The 15,654-nt window shown below is 35.7% G+C and overlaps 1 protein-coding gene across 1 annotated transcript in view; it reads left to right on the top strand.

Annotated features, from left to right (window-relative positions):
* The window catches only part of SMARCA5 (SNF2 related chromatin remodeling ATPase 5), a 34,846-nt gene extending 30,517 nt beyond the window's left edge, over window positions 1–4,329 (top strand). Inside the window, exons 22-24 of the mRNA XM_087724344.1 lie at window positions 1,304–1,516; window positions 3,531–3,641; window positions 4,041–4,329. Of these exons, the coding sequence (XP_087580470.1) occupies window positions 1,304–1,516; window positions 3,531–3,641; window positions 4,041–4,106 (390 nt within the window). The 3' untranslated portion in view covers window positions 4,107–4,329. The remainder of the gene's footprint in view (window positions 1–1,303; window positions 1,517–3,530; window positions 3,642–4,040) is intronic.
* The last annotated feature ends 11,325 nt before the right edge of the window (window positions 4,330–15,654 follow it).

The raw sequence follows: 15,654 nt of genomic DNA, 5'->3' as shown, positions 1-15,654 counted from the left end.
CGTGGTGACTCTAGCAGCAACTATCCTAGCTCGGCTAGAGCAGCTCTTGCCTTTTTCTTTTTACATTTTCATTGTGGCGGACAAGAGGAGAGTTGAAATCCTCTGACACAGCTGGAAAAGGTATGTGGGTTGGAGGGAGGGGGCAGGAAGGAGGAATTCAAAATTATTTGTAAGTAATTGTAATTTGTTTTATTATAAGTAGTGTGTGTGTGTTTTACCCGGCTCTGCTGGCGCGCGGGCTGGCACTTTTTTATTTTTTATTTTATTTTTTAAAGCCATGCCGCTGCGCCTCGCCATAGAGCCGAGGTGGCGCAGTGGTTAAATGCAGCACTGCAGGCTACTTCAGCTGACTGCAGTTCTGCAGTTCGGCTGTTCAAATCTCACCGGCTCAGGGTTGACTCAGCCTTCCATCCTTCCGAGGTGGGTAAAATGAGGACCCGGATTGTTGTTGGGGACAATACGCTGACTCTGTAAACCGCTTAGAGAGGGCTGAAAGCCCTATGAAGCAGTATATAAGTCTAACTGTATTGCTATTGCTATAGAGCGGGACACGCCGGCTTCTGGCCATACAGCGGGTCCCGTTGTATGGCCGGGGCGGCGGTATGCACTTTAAAGTGCCAGCGTGCCTCCCGGCCATAAAGCAGGACGTGTTTCGCTCTATGGCGGGATCTGCTGAATGGCCGGAAGGCACGGTGGCACTTTAAAGGGCATGCTGCCACGCCCCACCATAGAGTGAAACACGTCCTGCTTTATGGCCAGGAGGCGCGCTGGCACTTTGAAGTGCATACCGCCGCCTCGGGCCCGGCCATACAGCCCGTTGTATCACCGGGGCGGCAGCATGCACTTTAAAGTGCCGCACGCCTGGCTGGGCGAGTCCCGGAAGATGGGCGGGAGATGGTGCAGGCAGCCGGAGCCCCTTCTGTCACCGTCCCTGAGGAGCCACCGAGCGGTGACAGCGGCGGCCACATCTCGCAGAGTCACAGCAGCATCTACGGCATTGGCGACTGCCGACCATGCCTCCTACCTGCTCCCTTCTCGCTGCTTCTTGCCGCTGCTGCACTCTGCCGCCTTGCCCTCCCACCTCCTCTGTCCCCGCTGCTGTGTACGACAGATGCGTACGACATAAACACGAGACGCCTGTCGGACACAGCGGCGGGGACGTTGCTTCTCGCCGCTGCCACGCTCTTGCCTCACCAACCATAATCCTCACCGCATGTCACTGATGCATGCATACATACATACATACATACATACATACATATTCTTTTACATCATGCCAAATTGATTTCCTTCTTTTTCTTAGATTGGCAGATACAAAGCACCTTTTCACCAATTAAGGATATCATATGGTACTAACAAAGGGAAGAATTACACAGAAGAAGAAGATCGGTTTTTGATCTGTATGCTTCATAAGCTTGGATTTGACAAAGAAAATGTTTATGATGAATTGAGACAGTGTATTCGAAATTCTCCCCAGTTCAGATTTGACTGGTTCCTCAAGTCTAGAACTGCAATGGTATGTACTAGTTTCTGTTTGTTTTTTTAAAAAAGACAAAAAATGAGAAAACCAATTTGTGGATAGAGAAGGCTGTTATTATCTGTAGATAAACATTATTTCTTACAGATCGTTCTTGATTTATGACCACAGTCATGCCCAGAAATTCAGACAATGTGGTGGTGTTAATTGAGTCATATGATCAAACTCAATTTTATGACCAGCTTTATTGCAGTTGTTAAGTAAATCACTGTGTTAGTTAAATAAATTACATAGTCATTAAGCGAACCACATGGTTGTTAAACGAATCCAGTAATAACTTTGAGAATGGAACATAAGGCCGTCATAACTTTAAACAGTTTTTAAACAAATGATCATAAGTCAAGAACTGTATGTTACTGAAAAATGTTAGATTGGATGTAACAAGTGAAACCTGATTTATCAGAGTAGCATCTCTCCTTTGGATACACCATTTGTTATCTGTAAATTTCCTAGTACAATTATTAATGCTGGTTATAACCTATAAAGGGCCATGGGAGGGAGGGTATGGCAATGTTCTCTCGTTCTTGCTCATAGTTGAGTATTTGTTTTAATTAATATGTTTTAACTCCCTTATGGATAAACATAGTACAGCTTTTTTGTATTTTATGTTATTTTTTACTTTATAGTATTTGGGGGAGGGGTTTCTTAACTTTTTAATTGGATGCAGAAAATGTTCGTACGCTCATATGAAAAAGAAGGTACATTCTCTTGGAGTTCAATGTTTCATATATGATGATGAGGATATGGAGTAATATATCATTTATTGTTCGTCTGAGGTTGTACTTACCTTTTTTTAAAGAACTGCTAAGGACCAGATGATTTTTAGTATTTCCTGATACATAAAATCCAAATATGATTTGCTTTCTTTTTCATGTGACTGTACAATTTTTTTTCATTTCCTTACTTTAAATCTATAAACATTAAAAATATTATTAAATATTCATTCACCTTTGCAGAAATAGGTCCTGCTTAATGTTGTATGAGGTACAGGTTCTACCAGCTTCCACTGAAACATAGAATTTGACCAGTGCCAAAATGTGTCCATCCAATTGTATGTTTGGAACAGCATAGTAATTGTGTAATAAAACATTTTTTAAAGTAGTCCTTATTTACCAACCACAATTGGGATTGGTAGCTCTGTTGTTACACAAAGCAGTCAGTAAGTGGAAAATCACATGGCCATGTCTATGCTTTTTCCATTTCCCTTTGGTTTGCTCAGTTTGGCACTGGTTAGCACAGTTTAGCAAGAAGTGAATTAATTTTTGTATTTTTATTCATTAGAATGGGAGGCATTACAAGAGAATAAGTAGGCATATTGAACGGAATGTGCTGCTTGGTGCAAATGATGATGATTTTATCTAGTTGGGTTATGAAATGCCTGCAAGCAAACAACGAAGCTCTTTATTCTTAACTAGGGACATACATAGTGAAGATTTTATGCTTCATGTAATTGTAACCCAAAAGGAACACTCACTTTTATTGAAGTAGTATAATGACTATTAACTATGCATTTTTTCTGTTTTTATTCTCTGCCTCATTTCCATCCCATCAAAAGAAGTTCCTTCCATATGTTGTACTGCTTCTAGCATAAATATCGGAACTTTGTACTTATTCTTCAGAAATGGTTCATTCAGATGTACATGTTTCTTTTTCTTTGGAAGCTCATTTCCATAGTTCAGTATTACAGGGTTCTTGGAACGGTGGTAGATAATCACTTACCTTCCAGGTGTTTACATCACCATAAAATCTCATTGCTGAATATAATGATTCCCAAGAAATGGAGCTGTAGTTCCAGATACATAGTAGATGTAAACTGTTGACAAGTAGCCTTTTAACATGGCTATTTTGAAAGGCTGGAAGGATTATTCTACAGATTTTTCCAAAGTTTTATCTTACATGTGGAGGCATCTATACAGTGGAGAAGAATAGAAATAACATAATGTAATTGTGTAAAATTCTTTATACCATTGAATCTCGTTTGCCCTTGATTCAGGAATTACAAAGAAGATGTAATACCTTAATCACTTTGATTGAAAGAGAAAATATGGAATTAGAAGAAAAAGAGAAGGCAGAAAAGAAGAAACGTGGACCTAAACCATCTTTGGTTAGTGTAAATTCTGTTTAACTCTGAAGATTCAGATGAAAGAAAATGATATAAATGATAATATGAATGGGAAAAGATTATGAATCCATATTAATTATAATTTCTTAATCTAGTTTTTTAAACAGCACACATTAAGTCTAGATTTGTAGGATTAATCACATTTTTATATTACTTCATGCTAAATGGCGTAGAATTGAGCAGGATTTTAAGATAGCCTTTGCAATATTTCTTTCTAAACTCCTTTTCCCATATTAATTATGATTTTGTAAAATAATAATTTTGATATATAATGAAAAACAAATTATAAAATGTTTTTAAACTCACTATAGCTTTATAGTAATTTAAATCATGAACAAAATTCTCAGAGCTGAGACTCAATTTTTCTCTTTTCTGATTCAGACACAGAAGCGTAAATTGGATGGTACTCCTGATGGAAGAGGAAGAAAAAAGAAACTAAAGCTGTGAATACTGAATTCTTGTAATCACTAAATTTAAGCTAGTTCTTTAATTTTACGGGTCTTCATAAGATGTACTTTACAAATCTCAACTATTATGTCATTAAAGGACATTGGGTTCATGTGTTTACTTGCTGAACTAGAAGAGTAACGTAGTTTCACGTTTTTAAATAAAACAGCTGTGCTGAACTTTTTTTTACCATTAACACTTGAAATAAAAAAAATAGGCTTCATCTAGTAGTTGATGTTTTTTATATGTGTATGTATATATATATATGTATATGTGTGTGTATATATATATATACTGTTCAATTCTTAGTTTCACGAATATGCTAAATCACACTACCCACTAGTAGTTTATAGATATTATGCTTAGGTTTCCCAGGCTTTAAAGTTTTCAATGTATATCCATAGGTTTTTATGGACATATATCCAGTGATAAAATAAACATTTATCACTGGGCAAACTATTTAGAATTATCTATGCCGCTCCATTAGTTTCCCAAGATGATCTCTGTACTTTAACTTTTGCCTTTTTAAATAGGCAGGTAAAGATATCAAACATCCAGCCAAACAACATTTTTATTTTCTATGAAAATGTCTGTGGGACACAAAAGTGTCATCGGAAATATTACATTGGAATTGATACTTTGCATTATAGCATAGAGTCAGCCTTGTTGATCTACAATGTAACTATGATTGTGCTTATCTCAGTCATCACCCCCTCCCTTTTATGGGACTACTTTTTCTTTTTACTTGCCAATTATTGTATTCTGCTCAATCATAATAGTAATAAGCCAAGAAGCCAAAATCAAACTCTATTCCCATTTGTACATCATGTTAGCTGCATTTATAACTGTTAAGCGAAAGAAAATCATATCAAATTAGCTTACTGCACAGAAGAAGAGAATGTTTAAGTGAAAATCTTTCCACTCAAATTTTATTTCTAGATTTCTCACAGAAAACAAGAATTAGTCTTTTTCTTGGTTGTGCTCTGTAACCCACCTACCTAATAGAGGTACTGAGAGATTGCTTTCTGTGTAACCTTCACATATACAATCTCTGAAAAAATGCTCACTTAGCAGTCACTGATATTGGATCAAACTTCTGCCTGTACAAATTAAACATTCTGATCATGGGCTGAACTTTTTATTTCACCCAAATTATGGAAGCCACCAACTTCAAACTTAGCATATCAATTTACATTGTTATAATAAAGTGTAATTAGCTAATATAGTCATGTGAAAAAGAAAGTACACCCTCTTTGAGTTCTATGGTTTTATGTATCAGGACATCGTAGGAATCATCTGGTCCTTAACAGTTCTTAAAAATAGGAAAATAGAACCTTATTTAAATAACAACGCATGACATATTTTATCTTTAAAAAAAGCCAAAATGGAGAAGCCATGTGTGAAAAACCCTTTCCATGGTATGAAGAGCCTAAATAGCAGACAGGTGCTGTTAATTGAGTGTCCTTGGTCAATTAATCATCATCAGCAAGTGTGACTACCTCAATAAAGCCGAAGTTTTAGGAGTTTGTTGGTTTCCAGTGTTGAGATGTGTGTTATAATGTCAAAGAGGAAAGACATCAGCAATGAACTTAAAGAAGTAATCTGGGAAGGGTTATAAGGCTATTTCCAAATAATTTAAAGTCCATCATTAGTGAGGAAGATTATTCATAAGTGGAAAACATTCAAGAAAGTTGCCAATCTTCCCAGGACTGGATTTCCTGGAAAATTCAACCCAAGGTTTGTAATGGTCAAAGAAATTGCAAAAAAAACTGAAAGAGTTGCATCTTGGACTCTACAGGCCTTACTTAGCATGTTAAATGTTAAGTTTATGACAGTACAATTAGAAAAAGACTGAACAAGTATGGTTTGTTTGGAAGGGTTGCCAGGAGAAAGTCTCTCTCTGAAAAAAACATTGCAGCATGGCTTAGGTTTGCGAAGTTGCATCTGAACAAATTGCAAGACCTCTGGAACACTTTCCTTTGACAGATGAGACCAAAGTGGAGATGTTTTGCCATAATGCACTGCACTTTTTGGCAAAAAAACAAAAAAAAACAGCATATCAGCACAAACATCCCATACCAACTGTCAAGAACAATGAAGGAGGCTCTGATGATTTGGCATATTTTGCAGCCACAGGACCTGGGCACCTTGCAGTCACAAGTCAACCATGAGTACCAAAGTTTTGTAGAATCAAATGTGAGGCCATCTGCCCAGTTAAGGCTTAGCTGACCTTAGGTCATGCAACAGGACAGTGATCTTGAGCACACCAGCAAATCTGCAACAGAAGGGCTGAAAAAGAAAAATTGAGATGTTGCAATGGCCCAGTCAAAGTCCATACCACTGAAATGCTGTGGTGGAACCTCAAGAGAGCTGTACATAAACAAATGCCCACAAACCTCAATGAACGGAAACAATGTAAAGAAGAGTGGGGCAACATTCCTTCACAATGATATGAGAGACTGATGAAGTCATATAGAAAGTGATTACTTTAAGTTGTTGCTGCTAAAAATTCTACAGGCTTATTGAATCATAAGATATACTTAGTTTTTCACACAGATTTTCCATTTTAGCTTTCTTTTGGTAAAATAAATGATGACATGATGTAATGTGTTGTTCATCTGTTATATTTACCTACTTTGGATCAGATGATTTTTACCACATAACTCAAAGAGGCTTTATACTCGTTCACACGACTGTATATTTTACATTAGGAAATGTTAGGAATAAAACAGGAAAAAGCTATGTAAGGATAAATTTTAACATAGTAACTTTATATTTTCTAATTACTTGGAAATAAAAGAAAACTTGTTTTGGTTCAATGAATTCTTCTGTTTTTTTTCTACAAAAAGTAATGGGCATCCACTTGTACCAGCTAAATTCGTATTATTTTCTGTTCTCTACCCCTATCTACCCCTATTTTATTAATCAGAATGCAATCAGTAGTGTAGTTTCTGGCAAGCATATCTGACAATTCATATCAAACGCTACTGACAACTTACAAGAGTAGAAAAATATTAAATATAATTTAATCTCATTTATTATTTGTAGTAAACCTGTAGTAAATTACATCTGGTTTTTGCAGATTCCAGGCTTTCAACTTTAATAGCAGGATAGTTTGGTCTTCAGCTTTTACACTGTGGTCATGGCATTTAGTATCTGGCCTTATGTTTAGGCCTAGTGCCTTAGATAATGTAATATGACAACAAACGGAAAAGACAATACTTGTATGAAAAAACCATTTTTATAAAATGATCTCTGAAAGAATATTTTGGTAAATTCACAGTCATATATACCATAATACAGTACAGTTGAAACAGAATGTTTCTGTTCTTGACAACCTAGTTTTACCTGTCCTTTGAAATAAGTGAGTAAAGGGTCTTCCGGTTTGGATGCAGTGTCTGAAGGAGCTGTTTTTTTTTAGCAGCTCCAGCCCCGTGTTTGCGTTAAGCTATCTTAACAGGATCCATCAGCTGTTTGACAGATTGATTACCTCTCCTTCGGGCAAAGGAGGAGGGGTGAGAAGCTGAGCTTGGGAAGTGCTCCATTAACCTCCCCCAGGAGATAAATCTGGGGTGTTGAAGGTGTGAGCCTCCCTCCAACTCAGCGAATTCCGCGCCCGGGATTTAGTCTGCCTTTTTGCAGATCGAAGAAACACGTCCACCCCTTGCTCAACAATTGATTTATACCTGAATCCAACACAGGCAGACAAATACCGGAGAACTTCCAATTGTATGTATTAACAGACTTTAACTCCATTTTTCTCAAAATTCCTTCTAATAATCTACGTGGCAGAAAGACAAAGACAAAGACCGAAGAGTTTTGTAGGCGGGGTTGTGCTGTGATGTTACAAACTTTCATAGAGCTCAAATTATTACAGACTTTAAGATCACCTAAAAATCATTAAATCAGCAGTGATTTACTACAGAGTAATAACTGGAACAAGCAGCTTGCCTGGATTTATTAATTGGGTGCAAGATAAGATTAACTGAGGAAATGGCTTTTAAGCAAGAGTTAAACCACCTATCACTTCTAAAAGCGCAGGGAGTTCACCTGCTCCGACAACTAAATTACAGTCATTGCTGCCCCCCCCAACACCCTCCCCCCTGCTGGAGAACCTTTTGACTCAAGAAATATTGCAAAAAGTATTAAATGATGCTTTAAAAGATCATGCAGGCCGCAATGGAAATTAAAATACAGGAAAAGATTTCTGTTGCTTTTAAGGAGATCTCGGAAGAAGTCTTGGGATTGGTCCAGATTCGTAATCAAGAAATTAGAGAAGATATTTTAGATGCTTTTAAATGCTTATCTGGCTACGTTTCAGCAGCAGAGGATAAAGTGGAAGATCTTAGTGATTCCAATATTAACCTAGTAACGAAAATGGATGTGGTTCAAGGCAAGGTTGATGATGCAGAAAATGAAATTATAATGTTGCAGTACAGACAGATGGAATTTGCTTTAAGAATAAGGGGCCTTAAAGAGAAAAACGAAGAAAACCTGAAGGAGATTTTCTCAGAAGCCTTTGATCAACTGATGGGACAGTCAGGAGGGGACTTTGACTGGTAAATTGACAAGATATACCGTGTTAATTCATGGCTTGCCAGACAGAAACAACTTCCAAGGGACATTGTGGTGTATTTTGCCACAAGGGACACAGGGAATTTGATATTACAAGAGTCTTATAAAACCAAGTTGCAAATTGGGGGCCAGGAGGTGATAGTTTTGAAGGAAATACCACCAAAATGTTGAGATCTAGAAAGGCTATGCCTTCTTAGTGGATGAACTCAAAAACCGTCAGTTACAATTCAGATGGGAAGCTCAAGCCGGATTAGTGGTTAACTACCTGGGACAAAGATATCGTCTTAACTCATTATGGAAGGCTAAAGATTTTTACAGCAATATACTGAAGGCTGGACATCCCCCTCCTCCAGGACCCAGAGAAAGAGAGCAAGAAGGACAGAACAGACAGCAAGATACCCAAGGATCATTGCTGGTGGACCAGGTTCTTCTGCTGGAACTAGGAGCGAAGGAGCAAAGGCAAACCCGTGTGGTCACTAGGCATATGGAACAAGAGTTAAAGAAGCAACAAGCTTTGCAACAAACATAGGCAACGGCTAAAGAAGCCACAGATTCTAGCTCAGAAGTGGTGGGAGGAGCCAGGCCGAAAGCCAAACTACAGGATTTCCAGATGGCTCTTTAAAAGCTTCAGGGAGTTAAAGATTACAACTAAGTTCTTAACTTGGAACGTTAATGGCTTAAATTCACCACAGAAAAGGAAGAAAATAAACCATTATTTGAAACAATTTAAGAATGATATAATTTGCCTGCAAGAGACACATATTAGAACAACTGACCAGAAATTGATGCAGACTCCCAAGGAAGATATATTGCAATAGAACTGGTATTAGAAGGGAAAAAGATACTCTTAATGGGAATATATGCTCCCAATCAACAAGAAGACAAATTTTACAAAATGCTCCATACTAAGTTAATACAATGGGACTATAGATCCTGCATATTAATGGGTGACTGGAACAGAGTTTTGGATACCAAGAAAGACAAGAGGGGTCTCCTGCAAAACATCCAAAACGTGAGCGAAACTACCTAAGTCTTTTTTCGATATGATGGATGATATGGAGCTAAGAGATATCTGGCGAGAAAGAAATGCAAGAGAACAGGACTTTACATTCTTTTCTGATAGACATCAATCTTTTTCCAGGATTGATTTCATATTAACAACAAATGATTCACTTTCCAGGGTAAAGAAGACGAAAATATGTTCCAGAGCCTTAACACATCATAACCCAGTTTGGATGGAATTGGAATTTGGGAAGGAATCTAGAAGGTCTTGGAGATTAAATGAACATTTATTTAGATATGAGAAAAATGTTAATGAATGTAAAAAACTGTTGAGAGAATACTTTGTTTTTAACATGAATAAGGGTACATCTATGGAAATGGTTTGGGATGCAAGTAAAGCGTACATGCGAGGAGTCCTAATAAATTTAAATAGGTTACATAGACGTAGACAGGGGAAAAAAAGAAACGAACTAGAGGAAGAGATTAGGAAGAGAGAACAGGAGTTAATATTAAACCCAGGAGATAAGAAGATTAAAGAAGCAATTATCCTATTATGAGCGCAATTTAATATGCTGATGTCAGATCAAGTGGCTACTAATTTGTTATATGCAAAACATAATACTTTCCGTAATGCAAATAAACCCGGCAGATGGTTAGCATATTTGACCAGGAAGAAACAAAAATCTTGCAATATACCAAAAATATATTATAAAGAGAAGGAAGTTTATCAACAGGATATGATATAAAAGACTTTCCTTGAATTTTTTACAGGATTGTACACGGGTGATAAAATACAAGACTTAGATATAGATAGATACTTGGACAAACAAAAAATACCTATAGTTAAGGAGGAGCAGAGGGAGAGATTGAATCAACCAATAACCTCGGGGGAAATTCTCCAGATAATTAAACAGTTAAAGGCTGGGAAAGCACCGGGCACAGATGGTTTGACAGCAGCTTATTACAAAAATTTACAATTAGAAATGGTAGAACCCCTTAAGGAATTATTTAATAAAATCCAAGTGGAAGGGAAGGTACCTCCATCTTGGAAGACAGCTTTCATATTCCTGATACCTAAAGAAGATCAAGATCTTAGCCAACCAAAAAATTATAGACTTATATCACTACTCAATATAGATTATAAAATTTTTACAAAAATATTAGCGAATAGGTTAATGTTGGTTACTCAACAACTGATTCATAATGGTCAAACCGGTTTTATACAAGGGAGACAAATGAGAAGTAATGTAAGACAAATTGTTAATATACTGGAATATTTGGGAAAGAATAACCAAATCCCCACAGCGCTTATATTTTTAGATGCCGAGAAAGCCTTTGATCAAGTGAATTGGCAATTTTTAATGAAAACAAAGCAAAAGGCAAATAGGAGAGTATTTTCTACAATCAATTAAAGCAATATATCAGGAACAAACAGCACAAATTATAGTCAATGGAAGCTTAACAGAACCATTTAAAATCGAGAAAGGTACAAGATAGGGTTGCCGCCCTATCACCATTATTGTTCATTATAACTCTGGAATTATTGTTGAATAAAATAAGAGGATCAGATGATTTACAGGGAATCAAGATTAGGTATCAAGAATATAGATTACGTGCATTTGCAGACGATTTGGTTATAACTTTAACCCAACCAGAGAAATCTATCAAGGTTTTAATGAATATGATTAATCAGTATGAATAAGTATCTGGGTTTAAAATAAATCTAGGGAAAACAAAGATGCTAGTTAAAAACATGAATACCAATCAAAGGGAAGACTTAGAAAAAATAACAGGATCTGAAATAGTTAAAAAGGTTAAATATCTAGGAGTTTACATCTCAACCTCAAACGGGAAACTATATAAGTATAATTATGAGTTACTATGGCATAGTATACAGGCAGAGATGAAGAATTGGGAAAAACTACAATTGTCTTTGTTGGGAAGTATAGCAGCAGTGAAAATGAATATCTTGCCTAAGTTCCTACTTCTTTTTCAAATGATACCAATACTTAAAAAAGACGCAAATTTGCTTGAATGGCAGAAGGGTATTAACAAATTTGTATGGGCAGGGAAAAAGCCGAGAATAAAACTTAAAATAATGCAAGATGTATGTGAGAGAGGAGGCTTGAAATTGCCAAATATACTATGAAGCAGTAGTTTTATCACCAATCAGTGACTGGATCAATTCAACAGACGATAGAACACTTAATATCGAAGGGCATGATTTGGTATATGGTTGGCATGCTTATCTGATATATGACAAGAAGGTGGATAAGAATTTTAAAAGATGTCTATGTGGGCAATTCCCAGACATGCAATAGAGAACATAAGTATAGCACAAAAACAGGATGTAACTACATATAGACAGCTTCTTACTATAGAAAGAGGTGTATTACAGCTAAAACCCTTGAATGTACTAAAAGAGGAAAAGGTAATCCAAACATGGTTTCAGTATGGACAGTTACAGGCCAGATGGAAAAAAGATCAGAAAATTGATATTACGCAAAACGAGGACAATTTACTAAAACAAATTAGGGATCAAAGTCAAATGCATATAAAAGTTTATATAATGTATTAATAGAAATGGATTCGGAAACAGAACTAGTTAAAGATTGCATGATAAAGTGGGCACAAAATTTTGAAGAACCAATAATGCTGGATACATGGGAAAAGATATGGGTAAGGAATGTAAAATTCACGCAAGCCCAAAATCTGAGAGAGAATTTTTATGTTTTATAGATGGCATTTAGATCCTAAAAAACTGGCTTGTATGTATCCGAATTTACAACCTAAATGCTGGAGATGTGATTGTGTTGATGCTACATATTACCATATATGGTGGATTTGTAAGAAGGTTAAAGCATTTTGGATAAAAATATGGTGGATTATGCAAAACATTTTTAAAAAGAGGATAAAGTTTATCCCTCAGTTATTCCTATTAGGTATAACTACTGATTGTACTGTCATAGAGACTAACTTGATTTTGTACTTAATAACGACAGCAAGACTGTTGGCGCAATACTGGAAGAAGGAAGATTTGCCTACTATTCAAGAATGGACATTAAAAGTAACAAACCTAGCAGAGAAGGCTAAAATATCAGCATATCTTAAGGATCACTCAGATGTGAAATATAAACTGAAGTGGAGAAGATGGATTGAATATTCAAAATAAATACGGAACTAAGAAATTCCAGATAGTTTATGACTGAAAAAGCAAGGAATGATATAATCTGTTTAGAGTTAGCTAACAAAAGAGGAGTTAAAGCACAAATGAAAGAGGATACTAACTTTCTTTTAGTCTATTTTAGAATATGTTTGTTAAAGATTTATACCCTGTATTTGCTCTGGGAAGTTGGGGGGGAGAGGTTGGGAGGGGGTTGGGTTTGGGGGGGGAGGGTGGGGGAGGGGAGGTAAATATTTGTAAAAGCTTTTTTAAAATTTTTCAATTAAAAAAAAGAAATAAGGGAGTTAAGTATATCGATATATGACTTATAAATCTGAATGTAATATAAATTGCAGTAATGTACTGTTTGGGAAGTATTTTATTCTATATTAGGAACACTAATGAAAGAATGCTTATATTTTAGTGGCTTTCCACCTTTCGGTTGCTAAATGAAAAATAGACTGGATGGTTGTACCAGTTGTCATATAATTTACAGTAAAACTTTGGAAAGAGAAATTTAACTAAAAGGAGTCTTATTCCAAGTAGTGTAAATAAAACTAGTCTTATCATAACACACATGCTCTCCTCTTATTGAGCAATGTACAAGCAATGCACACCATTTTTCAAAGGCTGTTTCTTTTCAAGATCTTTCTATCAGAGTTTGTCTATAGAGATTCTCACTCATCCAGGTCATGGTTGTCCCAAAGGTGCTTTTTTCAAGAGGCAACTAGTTTTGCTTCTCAACGAAGAAGTTTCTTCACCTACCATCCAGTCAGAGCTGAAGAAGCTTCTTGGATGAGAAGCGAAACGTCTTTGAAGAAAAACCAGAAAGTCCAGTTGCCTCTTGAAAAAAGCACCTTTGGGACTATCAGAGTTTGCTTCTTTCTTTAGCGCTTCAACATAGATGTATATAGTTAGCATATTAATGAAATAAGCTTCCAACTGCTTGGTAATGTAACAGTGGTAATCCTGGAAATGTGAAAGTCTACAGTTAATAAGATATTAAGACCATTATTTTCACAGAATAAATAACCAATGATTAACATATGATAAATTGTTCATAATCAGCCAAGTATATAAACCTTATTAGTTCAGCTAATTAAAATAAACCTTGCAAATTTTGACTTCCTTTAAGCAAAAGAATCTATCATTGTCAATTTTACATTGAGAATTGTTCACACTTCATACATTTATTTTTTCATGAATGAACCATTAAACTACTTTGGCTTAACAAAAAAGAAAGGATGAGGAGGAATAGAAACTAGCTATTATGTCTAGACAGATACAGGTGGATAAAAATATATTGCTATTGTCATTTGGAAACATATCAGGGCAATTCATACTAGCTTTGAAAGCCACAAATGTTGGTTTCCTTTAATGAACAGTAGAGAGCTGCTCTTATACAATGCACATTTCCAAATAATCTTGAAATGTGAATTGCCCTACATGAAACAAAATAAGAAGCAGTAGCAGCAACTGGTAGATCCATTATTGATAATTTTCTCCTCTAAAGCAGGAGACTTTTATATGCTAGTTATTTTTTGACCGATTAGCTAATAAACACTGAATTAAAATATTTAAAGGAAACTAGCAGACATATTAAAACGGTTATTATAATTTAGGGATCGGTCAGTAGTATCATTCTGAGAAGAATGAATAGATATCTTAACCAACTCACAATGATTATATCAATTAAAAAATTGAATCTTAATTAAATTGCCTATAAATTAGTGTCCAAGCATCATTAGCAGGAGTTCCTCCTAAGCATGAGAAAAAAGAAACTCTTTGTTTTAACAACACAATTGCTGTTAAAAAATAAAACTGGCTATCCAATTAACCAGGGATAGTTTTTAGTATCTCAAAATACTTTGTACAGCACCCTGATTAATTAAAGCTTTGATCTCACATAGACATTTACGAGTAGATCCTACTGAAATTGGTGTAGCTTCTGAATAAGTTGGTGCAATCTTATTATTAATGTACTTTGTTTTTCTGTAAGGAAGCTCATTTGAATCTAAAACTTTCTAGATGTCTGGGGCAAAAACTTACTGTGTGAGAAATATCTAAATTTTTTAACCAAATTTAGCATATGCTGATTAATTCCACGCTACAGAACCTCAAGAAATAGGAGCAATAACTTAATTTTACTTATTTTGGAATTATATAGATTCTATCAATCTGGCATGGAAAGTTGGTTTAGAACTGAAGGCAATTCTATTCAGTTCACAATTAAAGTTGAAATAAAAAGGGGGTTACCAGCTTTGAAAATATGGCACTATTTTATTCATCTTGGTTCCATCTTGGTTACCCTAAAACAATATTGAATAGACCTTTCCAGAATGATTTCCCCCTCCCCCAAAATAACATGATAATAATTGTTTAAACGGTTGCATCTGTTGACACAAAATTTACTATGATTGCTTAGATAAGTAGCAGTTGTGTTTTGTTTTTTTAAATGATACTCTGAAAAGAAATTTCCAGGCAGTTAAGGTCATGTAAGTTATTCACAATATTTTACAACATTTTCCAAGTTCCATTAGGAGAGAGCTATTCGAACTAACATAAATAAAATATGACTAACTGCAAGCAATTGGAATAATAATCTAATATTTAGATTTAGTTGTATGACATTCATGTTACATAAGTACAGAACATTGCAGGATGTTGTATGAAAGACTATTTGTAATAACTGTCTATTAAAACATTCAAGAAACATTCTCATTAAATAAGTTCAGTATTTTTCCAATACAGTGTTTTGCTTATCAATACAGATTCCATTGAGATTTAATTATAGATATTTGCTTGTAT

This window comes from Thamnophis sirtalis, unplaced genomic scaffold, assembly GCF_051295495.1.
Source record: "Thamnophis sirtalis isolate CommonGarterSnake01/CBP01778 unplaced genomic scaffold, rThaSir2_p1.2 scaffold_10, whole genome shotgun sequence".
NCBI lineage: Eukaryota > Metazoa > Chordata > Lepidosauria > Squamata > Natricidae > Thamnophis > Thamnophis sirtalis.
The sequence above is the reverse complement of the archived record's forward strand: the minus strand, read 5'-3'. Positions and strand labels throughout refer to the sequence as shown.